Source organism: Helianthus annuus, chromosome 3 (assembly GCF_002127325.2).
Source record: "Helianthus annuus cultivar XRQ/B chromosome 3, HanXRQr2.0-SUNRISE, whole genome shotgun sequence".
NCBI lineage: Eukaryota > Viridiplantae > Streptophyta > Magnoliopsida > Asterales > Asteraceae > Helianthus > Helianthus annuus.
The window spans coordinates 61,965,522-61,979,809 of NC_035435.2; the positions used below are offsets into that span (position 1 = coordinate 61,965,522).

The 14,288-nt window shown below is 34.4% G+C and overlaps 1 protein-coding gene across 2 annotated transcripts; it reads right to left on the reverse strand.

The window, feature by feature from the left end:
- Positions 1 to 511: 511 nt before the first annotated feature.
- On the reverse strand, positions 512 to 8,359 carry LOC110926644 (ferric reduction oxidase 7, chloroplastic). Of its 2 annotated transcripts, XM_022170360.2 has the most exons (9): positions 7,985 to 8,359; positions 7,611 to 7,692; positions 5,976 to 6,167; positions 4,956 to 5,518; positions 3,816 to 4,086; positions 2,705 to 2,960; positions 1,636 to 2,056; positions 1,357 to 1,522; positions 512 to 860 (listed from the first exon to the last, which is right to left on the reverse strand). In XM_022170360.2, the coding sequence occupies exons 1-9, from the start codon at positions 8,208 to 8,210 to the stop codon at positions 794 to 796; spliced, it is 2,244 nt and encodes a 747-aa protein (XP_022026052.1). In that variant the 5' UTR covers positions 8,211 to 8,359; the 3' UTR covers positions 512 to 793. The 2 variants fall into 2 exon arrangements, with proteins under 2 accessions (XP_022026052.1, XP_022026053.1); XM_022170361.2 differs by lacking the exon at positions 512 to 860 and having other exon boundaries at positions 1,130 to 1,522; positions 7,985 to 8,256.
- Positions 8,360 to 14,288: the final 5,929 nt, after the last annotated feature.

The following is a 14,288-nucleotide window of genomic DNA, read 5'->3' on the forward strand; positions in this document are numbered from 1 at the left end:
TGGAAGTAGTGGTGTAGTGTTGTTGAGGTGGTCGTTAGGATGAAAAGGGGTAGTGTCATTTAAGGTATAATGTGTCGTTTAAAAAATGTGATGTCGTTTAATATGCATCTTAGTAACAATAAATAATAACTTACGACAATATATTAAATATTCGCATATTCATTTGTTCGATTTGGCTTTGATTTACAAACGGTTCAGATTTTTTAGGACCCGTTTTTTGCGGATGTTACAATACAACTTAAATGTAAAAGTGCTAACCAGTGCAAATCACATTATCTTTTAAAAATTGAAAAAGATGAACAAACGGTTTGGTTTTAACACCTTTGTAAAAAGTAATTTAATTTGAGTTTCTAACAAAAGTTGAAATATAAATCATTCAACTTAAATATGTGTATAAAATAAAATCTCGTCTAAACGTGACACCTGAAATTGTTATAGTTGCACACTCTAATATATCCATTGCTGCAACTCTAGCATCTTTGGAAATATATAAATAATGCATCAAATGGTACGTGGCAGAATGAATTGTTGTTGTACTCCTGATAATCAGATGGTTGTCAACATCTTGCCACACTTCTACTTTAGTGATAAACTACCTAATTTGTTTAAGTGAACATTGATGAATAGTAAGATAACGACACAATATAGCGGAGTTATGTGGCATCAGTAAATAAAACTTTTATCTGTTATATGATATTCGATACTCTTATTATGCATCCGACTCTCAGGTAACAAAGGTTCGCCATGCATTGACCGCTGATCACTATTTCTGTGTTCCAGGGAGTAGGATAACTCAATGCCATTTTGCTTTCTCTTGACTTGGGAGCACTGATTCGTTTCCTCGTTTTGTTGGTAAACTCCTGCATGTTATTTGAAACTTGATAGTCAGCAAAACACTTCCAAAGAGTCATCCAGTTCAGTTTATACTAATTTATTAACTGTAAATAATTATTATTAACTTATTTTATTATTTAGTTAGAAGACAGAATTGGTAGGTAGGTGCATGGAACAATACAAGTATGAATCCTAATTTGGTTTGGCTTGTAGAGTTCGTTGGAAACTAGAACCTAAATAACATGTTTGGTTGGACAGTTAACAAATATAAATCAAATCCCATGAATTCCTTCTGTTAATCGGATAAACATTTCTTATAAATAGTGAAAGAGTTCAACTAAAGAAATTAGAATACACAGCGGAACTCTCTTTCCAGTTATAGGAAGCCTTTACAAACATATTTTCATCAAATAAAAGTATTTATTTATTTAATTGTCCACAAATAACTATGAAGATATACATAACACTATCTACCACTTATACAAACTATGCTAATGACTCCCACCCAAATAGGATACCTACAAATCAAAACTGTGGCTGTTGAAATGGAAGACTGGACTGTTACTCCTCCTTCCAAAATTCTTAGACCTGCACTCTTTAGCAACGCTTGTCTGAAGAGTCGATGGACCACAAACTATCACCCCAATATCCACATTTCCCCAACGCGAAGCTATGTTTCCAAATATTTCTGTAATCATCAACAAAATACAAATAAATTAGTGAAAGATGGCAAAATGTCATTACAAGATAATAAGAATGATAAAATGGAGTGATTTAACTAACTTGTATGCATATATATACCTTTTATGTCTGGTCTTTGACCATACTTTATGGTGTTGACAAATGTTTCATCGGACGACGTTTTGTGTGATGTAGACTCATTATGTTGTATGCCAGCAGCAGCTTTCTTTTCATCTTGATATTTTCCCTTAGATGAGGTTTTTCGGTCCCATAAACCGATCACAAGACCTCCGAATATAATGACACTTGTAACCATGCATATGAGTAGTAGAAGCCCTTTGTACCAGCGGTATGATATATTGTAAGGATTAATGTACAAGATATTTAATAACGTCAAAGAAACCACAAAACCGATTGTGGGAACCAACACATAAGCTCCAGCCCATATGATGTTTCCTGTTCCGACCAACCCAGACATGCCGGATCGGCTGGGAGAAGAGAAGTCACCAAGGCTAACATACTTTTGTACAGCACCTTCTTCCTATAGTCAAGAATTCATAACATTGAAACTCGGTTAGTTTTATGAATATAAAATCATACTACCTGAGTGGTAAAAGTGTTAGAATGGGTAATATTTTAGTGCTTGTTGATACGGGTTGGTTCAGGTAGAGTTGGGCTGACTGGAAACATTTTTGTACAAGTTTTTTTCAACTTTTTGTACATTATTAGCATCCAATTATGATTGGCCTTTTGGATAATTTTTTTTTTTGGTAAGTTTGGACCCATATGACCTGTTTCATTTAATTAATTTTTTTTTTTTTTTTTGTGTGTTGTATTACATGTTCTACTCATTAGACCCGTTTCCTTTAAAGCAAATTTCTCTTCTTTTTTGTTTTGTTTTACATGATCTACCCATTTGCCCATTTCCTCTTATTTATTTATTTTTAAATATTACACTTGTTAGATCCGTTTCCTTTGATGTAAATTTCTCTTCTTTTTTTTACATGTTCTACCCATTTGACCCATTTCCTTTTATGTATTTCTTTACTTATTTATTTTTACATATTGAACGTGTTGGACCCATTTGACCCGTTTCCTTTTAAACAATATTTTTATACACATTCTACCCAGATTAAACATAACCCAAGTAAATTGGTGAAAGTATCTGAATACCAGTAGACATACATACCAATGGCGGTTCAGATTCTTGAGTAACATAAGTGTGAATCTCAAGATTCAGTTTGTTGTAGAAGTATGGAGAGATTGAGTTCAAATCTAATGAGTGTAGCAGTGGAAGTTCTTCTGATGTTCTGACAGCCCAGATTATTGATACGTTTCTTGGCATACAAGGCTTAGAGTCTTTAACACGGTGCAAAATATCACTCAAAATAGCCAGAAATGGCGAAATTCCAATGCCACCAGCCACTAAAACAAGATTTTCATACCTAAAAGTGAAACAATAAATGAGAAATTCAGTAAAAAGGTATGAAGCAAGCTACCCTTTTAATCTGAATAATCAAGAACTTGGTTTAAAAAAGTGTGTTGACACTCCGATGCATTTTGATCACGCAATCCGATGCTTGATGCACACACACATGCGAAGCGCTTGTTTAAAAAAAAAAAAAAAGCCTTTGAAAAACTCATCATCATCATCTTACTCAGTAAATCCCACCAATAGCAAAGCTAAGGTAGGGTCTGAGAAGGGTAAGATGTAGACAGCCTTACCTCTACCCCGTAGAAATAGAGAGACTGCTTCCAGTGAGACCCCCGGCTCGATGGTAGTTTTGCATCAAACCTTGGACATAAGGCACATAACACTCGGCAATTAAGATAAAGGCCAATTAGTGCATGTACTCCCTTGTCTTTCGGCTATCAACACCACCACATGATGCATGATTAACCATCCCCCTCTTTTAACATTACTTTCACGAAATTAGTAAAATAACGTTAAAATCAGTGCACTTTCACTTTTGCCCCCCGAGCGCCCACACATATATACATTATATGCGCATACCGCAAGCGGGGCATTTCTGAAAAACTATTTATAGATAATATTTTCACTTATAAATCCTAAAATATAATATATTATCACCACATCTGGTCTAATACTCTAATTTGTTCAATTACTCAAACCCATTGCTCAATGATTGGTCAGATTTGTCAGTCAAATTTTAAAAACTTAGACCCACTGCAATCGACCGTCTAATTTGTTCAAAATTCAAATACTAGTCAACTATTTATGGTGCTGAATCAACATCATATACGCATCATTTTAGAACGGAGATCAAGAAAGCACATACATCAAGTGGTACGGTAATTCATGGCCATAAGGCCCCTCAACTGATGCCTTAAGCTTAGAGTTTGGTGGAATGAGGGCGTCTGCATCCTCCTCGCTGACAGCCAAGACATGTCCTTTTAGTTTCTTCGTCCAATTTCCAAGGACTTTAATGAGAATAGAAACATGATGATCACCATTTAAAGGGCTTGATGACACACTAAAAGGGTGCCACTGCAACCAAGATATGTCTCTAACTTGAAGGAAAACCCAACTCAGGGCATTGTACTGTAAATCTGCATTCAAAGAAAACTGCATTGTCAGTAAATATTAGAGGTGGTAAGATGGGCTAATGGTTTAAAACGGGTCGGTTTCAGTTCCACTTGAAATAGGTCCAAACACAGATTTCTTTTAGGAAAAATTACAAGTTTTGTCCTTTATCTTTATCCCACTTTTCAGGCGGTGTCCTTTTTAACGAATGTTGACAGGCGGTGTCCTTTACTAGATATTTTGTTGCAAGTTTAGTCCTTTACATCCAACACAGTTATAAAACCCTGTTAATTGTTGGGTGTAAAGGACTAAACTTGCAACAAAATACCTAGTAAAGGACACCGCCTGTCAACAATTAACAGGGTTTTTTAACTGGGTTGGGTGTAAAGGACTAAACTTGCAACAAAATACCTAGTAAAGGACACCGCCTGTCAACAATTAACAGGGTTTTTTAACTGGGTTGGGTGTAAAGGACTAAACTTGCAACAAAATACCTAGTAAAGGACACCGCCTGTCAACAATTAACAGGGTTTTTTAACTGGGTTGGGTGTAAAGGACTAAACTTGCAACAAAATACCTAGTAAAGGACACCGCCTGTCAACAATTAACAGGGTTTTTTAACTGGGTTGGGTGTAAAGGACTAAACTTGCAACAAAATACCTAGTAAAGGACACCGCCTGTCAACAATTAACAGGGTTTTTTAACTGGGTTGGGTGTAAAGGACTAAACTTGCAACAAAATACCTAGTAAAAGACACCGCCTGTCAACATTCGTTAAAAAGCACACCGCCTGAAAAGTGGTATAAAGATAAAGGACAAAACTTGTAATTTTTCCTTCTTTTATAGTCAATGAGTTTTAGGTTGATATTGTCACCTCTAGCAAAAACTACGAATACCTTGAGGCTTTGAAATAACAAGTTCCAATGTCCCAGATGGAAGGCATTTGGCTGAGAGTATATCCACAGTCTTTCGTGATTGAAAGAACCGAAGAAAGCGATCAAGCATATAGAGAAATAAACCAGCAGCTATGACACTGAACATGATATCACCAACGTGCATAGCGAAGAAGACGATAAAGACAACATATAGTTGATGAGTGTAATAGAACAGTTCAAAATTCAGCCTCCTCACTGGAGGAAGTGATGTCACCCACATCAATAAACCTGCTGATAGGCTTATGACACCAGGAAGATTGGCAATGCTGTTATTTTTCCAATTAATTACTTGGTGTAGAACGCGATCTTCCAATATCCATGAGTAAAAGTAACAGAGACCATGAAGAGTGAAGAGTGTCATTGTAAGATGTCCCAACCAAACATGATATCGAGTTGCATGTTCAAAAGGGATATTTGTAAGCCGTAGAAGAATCGAGCCACGTGCAACAGGCAGAAACAGAAATACTAGGCAAATCAGTCCAATAGACCCAAACCGCAGTCCTGTGTGCTTTAGCATTACATTCCTACAGGATTTTTAATGTCATATTAGACAGCGATCAAAGCATTCAACTGATTATCTGGGGAGAAAATAATATTGACTGATACTAATAGTAGCTAAAAAAACTATCCATTTACTTGTTTATGAATGTGACGTTTATATCTCAAACGGGTCAAAAAGAAGTCCAATGGGTCGGACGTAAAATTTGCTTTTAATGCGTAAAACCTTATATATCATTTTATTCAAAAAGCTTACTTGTTAATGCAACAATATTCTTTGTAAAAAAATCACATGCTACTTAAAATGGAGAAAAAAAGTGGTGTGTCAACTCAATCCAACACAGCCCGTTCAAACAGGTACTAAAAGTGACTCGTTTCAACCCGACCCATTTGGCCCATTATCCAACATGACTGCCCGTCGATAAAGCACCAAGTTATAATCAATGAAGAAAGCAAAATTAACGATTTATACAATGATTTTACCTCTTTCCTTGGCTCTCATAGTAGGGAATGAGGTTATAGTTCTGAATAGCATAAACTGAAACAGCCCAAATGAGATACACAACAACAAGCAGAATAACAATCAACTCTGCTGCCGTCACAACCCCAAATGGCCCGTCTACAATAACCGGGAATGTCCAAAGGCGAAAAGTTGCATGCTTCGGTTTCTTCAATCTACACAAAAGTATTCACATACACGTTCATATAATTTACGCCCTGCTTGTGGTGTGCGTATATATTGTATATTTGTGTGGGCCCTCGGGGTTACTAATTACGTGAAAATAACGTTAAAAGCGGCGGAATGTTGATCATGCAAAATGTTATGTGCCTTAAGGCCAATGCTTGTTGCAAAATGTTATGTGCCTTAAGGCCAATGCTTGTTGCAAAACTACTATCAAGCTGGGGGTCTCACTGGAAACAGCATCTTTATTCCTATGGGGTAGAGGTAAGGCTGTCTACATCTTACCCTACCCACCCAGAGGCCCAGACCCTACCTTAGCATTGCTATCGGTGGAACTTACTCATGATGTTCATATAATTTAGAGTTAAATGTCATTTTAGTCTCTGTGGTTTGGGCCATTTTGTCAGTTTAGTCCAAAGGCTTCATATTTCGCATGTGGGTCCAAAAAGGTTTAATTGTTGCCATTTTAGTCCACTGGGTTAAGTTCATCCATTATTTCTGTTAACGAGAAGGGCAATTCGGTCATTTTATATGACCGAATTGCCTTTCTAGTTAACAGAACTACATATAGAATGACCGAATTGCCCTTCTAGTTAACAGAAAAAATGGATGAAGTTAACCCAGTGGACTAAAATGGCAACGGTGAAACCTTTTAGGATCCACAGGAGAAAAATAAAACCTTTGGATTAAACCGACAAAATGGCCTAAACCACAGGGCCTAAATTGGCATTTAACTCTATAATTTATTAACTTTGTTTTTCACGTATTAAAAAAAATGTTTTCCTGTAAAAAAATACTTGTGTTCTCCTCCTAAAAAGTGCAGGAAATGAATCCAAATGAGAAGCATTATTTAATAAGGATTAAATTACTTTTTGAGTTCTTGTGTTTTAGTGATTTTAACCATTTGAGTCCAAAATCAAAATGTTTAACGCCCTGAGTCCCTACACACTTTTTTATAACCATTTGAGTCCAAAACTTAATCTTTTGAGTCCAATGTTTTTAACAAAATTGGACTCAAACCGTTACAAAATGAACAAAATTGGACTCAAAACGTTATAAAATAAATGGCTAGGGACTCAGGGCGATAAACATTTTGATTTTGGACTCAAGTGGTTAAAACCATGTATTTTACTCTTTAATGAGTATGCACTTTTTTAACCCCTATCATATTTCAACTGATAGTTGAGATATGTTTTATTTGTTCATTTCATAAACGAAGGCTAAAAAGTGGTTTTTTTTTTTTGAAAATCCTGATTATGTGGAGTTTATATTTTATCCCCATGTATGAACTGTTGATTAAACTAAAAAAGAAAGAAAAAAAAACATTTCTTTGCGAAAAATAAATTAGAAGTCTCTCAAACAACATAATTAAAATTGATTATTTCCAAAACTCAAATCTAATAACAAAATTGCAAAAGAAAGAAGAAGCAACTTACTGTTGTTCCCCAGATATTCTGAGGTAAAGTATAGCAAGAAATGCAATGATGAAGATTGGGCCACCAAAAAGAAACAAACTTCCTGTACATGATAAACACTCTCATGTCAACACTATGGGGGTGTGGAGGGGTTTGGGTTGAGAGCATTGCTCGACACGTGATAGGTGTGGGTTTTACCGGGCCACACCCAAAAAAGTGGGATGTGGAACGTGCGTGGCCAGGCCGGCGTTCTGGAAGGCTAGCCAAACAGTCATCAACAACCAGTCAACCATTGCCAGCCACCCACGTCACCAAGGCCAACGCCCGTGCCAAGCAATATTGCCATACCAAGCGGATTATTATTGACCAAACTACAACTTTAAAGGAAAAAAAACCTGTGACCCAGAACACCGATCCAGAGGTAGATTCAACATACTTCTCAGAAAACTGGCTCACAGATTCTGATGGAAGCAAGAACAAAAAACAAACCCAACCAATGAAAACAAAAGACATTGCAAATTTCAGAAACCATCTTGTCAATTTCAGCATTAAGTGTGTCTCATTATCATCATAATCTTCTTGTTTGGTAGAATGAAGAAGGGGTTCATGATCTGAACTCATGAAGCTGATTGTTGAAGAAACCCACCTTGAGTTTGAGTATGGTTTAAGCAACAATTGTGAAGGTTTAGTTTAGTTAATATAAGGGTGGGTAGTTGTGGTTTGAAAGTGGACCATTCTCTGGATGAGATGACGAAGCAAGATTCCTTGTACCCAAAACAGGACTTAACTGGGACGAACGTGTTAATTAATTTGCATACAGTGTTACCTAGTGGCATTTTAGGATAGGATAAGACTTTGAGACCAATAAGTTATAGGTTTAATTGCCACATTTTTTCATATTTATTGGGTTTCTTTCTAAATTGGTGTATAGACATTATGTCTAGTGGAGATGGATATGATTAGGAGATGTATAGACATTATGCCTAATGGAGATGGATATGATCGGGTGATTTCGCTGATAGTGGTCCGTCTGTGATCCAAATTTCTCGTTAAAAAAATAAATAAAAAAAATTTCATTTAATATTACATGTAATTCTTTATGTAATTGATTGATGATATTCTCGTTAAAAAAATAAATAAATAAAAAAATTTCATTTAATATTACATATAATTGTTTATGTAATTGATTGATGCTAAAGATACCTATTTTTATTGACTTAACTACTACTCTCAAAAATAGCGATTTTTAATTAAAAAATAATAAAAAAAAGTTAATTGTTTATTAGGTATTTTTTTGTGTTAACATTTCTCGCAATAATAGTGCAATAAGAGTGGTTATCAAATGAACCCAACCATATATATATATATGGGGGAGAGTTATCTTGAGAACACTAAATATTGCGAGAACCGTGAGAACGAATGAAAAAACAATCAAAACCAATTTTTTTAATACAACCCTCGTTGTAATTAAAGTACAACATCAAAAAAAAAAATTACAATATCAAATAATTCATTTCTTCTCATAAAATCACTCTTATTAGATTTTTTACACATGTGTAAATATAACAAAAAAAAGTAAAAAAACAAAAATCTAGAAAAAAGAAACAAAAGAGTATAAGAAAACATTTATAATGATGAATGTGATCGATGATAGTTATATTTGATTATGATTTAAGGTGAACTGCAAGCCAAACATATATTCGAAATTTATAAGTGTATATCTTATCTTTTCTTTCATCATAAAATGTCTCAATCAAACTCATACAGATTTTTTAATAAAAAAATCATGTTTATACACTTCTTTTTATCTTAAAAAAGAAATTACACCTAATTATTTATGGGATTAGTATCAAATACAACATACAACGGTAAAAATAAATAAGAATGGTTTGAAGGATTCAATTCCATTAATCGTAGATTTGAATGCTTAGAAATTAGTTTTAAGAGAAAAGAATATACTGAAAAGACATAAAAGAAATCATACACTTATTAATTTTTTCTTTATACATGCAAATCACATGTCAATTCCCCCTATCAATTTAAAACATTCATAACTTTTTTCATACGACATTTTTTTGAAATAAAATTATACCGTAATAATGAACGCATTTTTTCTTTAATATGAATATGATATTGCTATATAAAAATAAAATAAAAAATTTCATTTTTTCTAGGTTTTTTGGCATTGTATTAAAGGTTCGGGTCATTGTGTCTTTTAACCGGTTTAGTCATTACAGTTTTACTAGAGTTTCTATACATTGTGTTGTTATCAAAATTTATAACACAATGTTAATATGGGTTCTATACATTGTTTTATAGGTTTTGGTTATTGTCTTTTGTCTGCTATCCAATGTGTTTTAATATGTTGTCCATTGTGTTTTTGTTTTGTTGTCTATTATGTATTAATCTTTTGTTCGTTGTGTTTTTAGTCTGTTATTCATTATGTTTTAGTCTGTTATTCATTGTATTTTCTGTCTGTTGTCCATTGTGTTTTAATCTGATGTGCATTGTGTCTTTTATCTGCTGTCATCCATCGTGTTTTTTTTTGTCTACTTTCAATTGCGTTTTTTAGTTTGATACTCCTTGTGTTATATGTTATGCCCATTATGTTTTAGTCTTCTGTCCATTGTGTGTTTTATATGTTGTTATTGATTGTGTTTTTAGTTCACTTTCCATTATGCTTTTAGTCTCTCATTGTGTTTAACGTTATGTCCATTGTGTAATACGCATAACTAGGTTTTCATTTTTTTCGAAAAGTACAACAATAGGTTACTCGTATTAAAGATCACAATACGCTCAATTTTATGGTATATTTAAAAAAACAAATGACATAGGAAAAAGTTATACATGTTTGAAAAATTAGGGAAAATAACATGTGACTTGCATTTGCATGCTTCTTAGCATGTGCATGTAGAGTTTTTTTTAACTCAAACGAGACTACCCTTCTCACTTATTTTTCCATTCGACACTTGGTACTTTCTAGTGTTTTCTTATGCTTCTTATTTTTTAACCACTTTGTACTATAACTGAACCCAACGTTTATAATGATTAAATAAAACTCTTAACGTATAAACTTGACGATTTATAAATTAAAATTTATATTTGTGAAATTACTTTGTAATTGACAAGATAAAATTGGATATTATTTTTGTACGGAAAATTCCTTTCAAAAAGTGTATTATTTAATTATTATTTTAATTTATACTACTTTTTCGTTTTATTTGAGTTTGGGTCCCCGTCAGAAGGTTTAATGGCCACGTAGTTGTTGACACGCTACATGCATGCTCTTGGCGTCCACATATCCAGTGTACCGACCAAAACTTCAGTTCAAACGTGAGCTTTCGCACGCTTGGCACGCACGCTTCGTGGGTTAGACACGCTTTCAGTTTCCATGTTCAATGTTAATAGATAATATATTTGTAGATATAATTCTGTATTTATTATTGTTTCTTTTATTCCCCAATTTACGGGATTGTAATTTATCTATACTTTTTATAAAAGAAGAAATCTCAATAATATAAGAAAAGCTGATGTGTCAGCCAGAGAAGCTGTCCAACAAGGCTTTTCTTATGTCATTTTTACATCATAAAACCTAATATATAAAATCATTTAAAATTCTGTTCCGAAAGTAAACCTCTGCCCTTCACCTTATAATCAAACCTCTGTTTCCAAAGTAAACCTCTGTCGAAATTCAAAATTCTGGCTCCACATTCAAAATTCAAACTATATATTCTAATCCTTTAAATAAGATATATCAATCTGGCTCCACATTCAAATCTCTCTCTTTATGTCTGCGATCGTATCTCTCTCTCTCTCTCTCTCTCAAATCCATATTTCTCGTGATTCAGCCGGCTAATCTCCGATTATACTTCTTTGTTCGAATGTTTGTTGATTCTGTTTACATGTTATCGTTCCATTATCATTGTTCCAACATCGTCGTTTCAATGAAGCTTCCCTTCACACATCAACCTTTCAATATCGATGTTGCAGTATCATTGTTGCAACATCGTGAAAAGTTGCATGTGCTACCTTCTTTGATGGGAGAGTTGCATTGTTCGATTTTCGTTAAATCGAAAGTCAGCTTTTCTTATGTCAGTGAGATTTTCTTCTTTTATACAAAGTATAGATTCGTGCAATATCGTGAAAAGTTAGATGTGTTACAACAGTTGAGAGGAGACCTTTGTATTTTAGGTTTGTTTCTTATTTTGATTAACTGTTGATGATGTTGAGAGTTTTTATTGACAATGACATTTTAGAATATGTTAAGATGCATGTTGACATTATTAAAATGAACTACTACATGGAAAAATAGAAATTTAATGAAATATTTATAGAGTATTACACGCTAGAGTTAACTCTTGCTAGGATTTCGTAGACTCTGGCTTTTCTCCATATGATTTCATGCACTCTTTTGAATTTCAGGTCAGTTAGCATGTTGCAGATTTTCTGATTCTGTTTTAGAAGTTGTGTCAGAAACTCTTCTGCATTCTTCTGGAACTCTGATGGAGGAGAGTGGAGGACTTCATCGAGCAATGCTATGTTGTTCCAAGTTTTGTTGTAATTAGTGTCATTGATTATGTCGACTTTCCTGTTTAGTTCTTCGTCTGTTCTTTTTTCTTTGAGTGACCACATCGAGAATTGTGTTTTAACATCGCTGGTGTCTGACCAGTGGTAGAAGCTGAAGTTTGCCATGTAGATTTTTTGTTGGTTTTTCTGATTTGGAACAATTTTTGACAGAAAGTGATTTGTAGGACAATTTGTTGATTTTTGAATCAAAAGTAATCATCGGTCTTTTATAGAGTTTAAAAACGCGTCTACATGGTAAATGAAGAGGTTAATTGTAATTGTGATAATCTGCTTTTGTTCTTTGAACTTCGAAAATTTGTCCCTTGGGTTTCTTGGTATTTAATTTTACAGTTTTCCCACAAAAGTTGGGGTTTGAAAAGATTTTTGCATTAAAAGACTATTGTTTTGAAATATACATTAATATGTTTATATTAAATCTACACGTTTTCACTTTTAGATATTTCAGTATATAAACTCATGGCCACTTCACCTGTTTTTCATCACGTTTTCCTACGAAGATATCATACAAATCAGGAAAGTCGAGTAATATAGTTTATTGAAATGGCGTCATTCACTTCTGTAAAATTAGATGATTTAAAGCAGGGTTTTGTCAGGCAAATCGAGGAATAAGTGTATGAAGATAGGGCTACTCTTCAAGAGCTGAAGAGATGTTTGATGGATTGCAAGTTGGCATGTTCACGAGAGAGCAGGTTTCCAGAAATCTTATGCGGATGCCTTCAACTTCCATTCGTGAGCTTTGTGTGTCAGTAATATAGAGTGTGGTGATAGAGACGTGGAGTTCATGGCGATGCTGAAGGATATACATCGAGAGGTTCATCAATCAATGGAGTTGAAGCTAAGGTTTCTTAATTCTTGTTGTTATTGTTAGATTTGAAAGTTTTGCTGTTCAGTATGTTATGTAATTATTGGACTTTTAATGTAATGAATAAATGAATAAATTTTAATCTTATGAATCTATGTTGTGTTTTAGTTTTACTTATTTAGTGTTTGAGTTTGATTTAGATTATGTTGATATTGAATTGTGTCTGAACATCTGTTTGGTAAGTCAACAGAGGTTTAATAGTATCAAGGGTTGGTTTGATGGTGAACCAATGAGTGCAAAGATAAAACAAATGTTCAGAATTTGATCATTGATAGCATATTTTTGAAGAATCTGTGCTCCTACAAATTACAAAGAGTCAATAATTGGAGTTGTAAAAGGTCTGTTGTAGTTAAAGTGTGGTAACAGAGAACATCTGCTGATGATGAAAGATTGAAGAAGGAAAGGTCTGTATGGGAGACCAGATGTTAAAGAACAACAGATGATATTCAAAATATGTTGAGCCGACAAAAGGTTTTTATAGTAACAGTGGTTAGGTTAATAGCAGATGTTGGGAGTTTGTTACTCCATTAGATTAGATGTTGCAAAGTATGTGAAATTGTAATTGTAGACTTTTGTATAAGCATGCTGCTGGTGTCATATATTTGAACCTTCTTATGAAACAACTGTGTATGCTAACGACTGTTGATTTACCACTGTTGACTAAATGAATAAATTTTAATACTATTAATCTTTGTTGTCGTATCTTCATTTTAATTATTTCAGTCATTCCTAAGTATTATTATATATTTTTGTTCATTAATATTCACCAAATTACCTATGTTTTATTTCCCCATTTTACCCCTATTTTACGCATTTTTGGCCGTAAAACCATGAATCGGATACTGAATTGGGTGTATTTGTGTTTACAGGCCTAAAACAGCGTGCCAAACAAGAAGATGGTGAAAACGAGGATTTTCCGGGCGAAACGACAAAGCTGCAAACTTCGTGTGAAGAATTCTGATATGGGCAAGTTGCACGGTCGTGCAATTGGTGGCACCACCGTGCGGATCCGACAACAGGGTTCGGCTCGGCATTGCACAGCCAGTGCAATCAGGAGTGCAAGAGAACTTCGGTAATGCACAACCGTTCATCTGGAGGCACTCCCGTGCGGATGCGATGGTCAACCCCAGCCCGGAGATGCACCACCAGTGCAGTTGGTCATTCCATTCCAAACCCGGAAATGCACGCTCATGCAGTCAATGGAACGACCGTGCGAATTCGAAGACCGGTCAAGATCTGCTGATGTCACA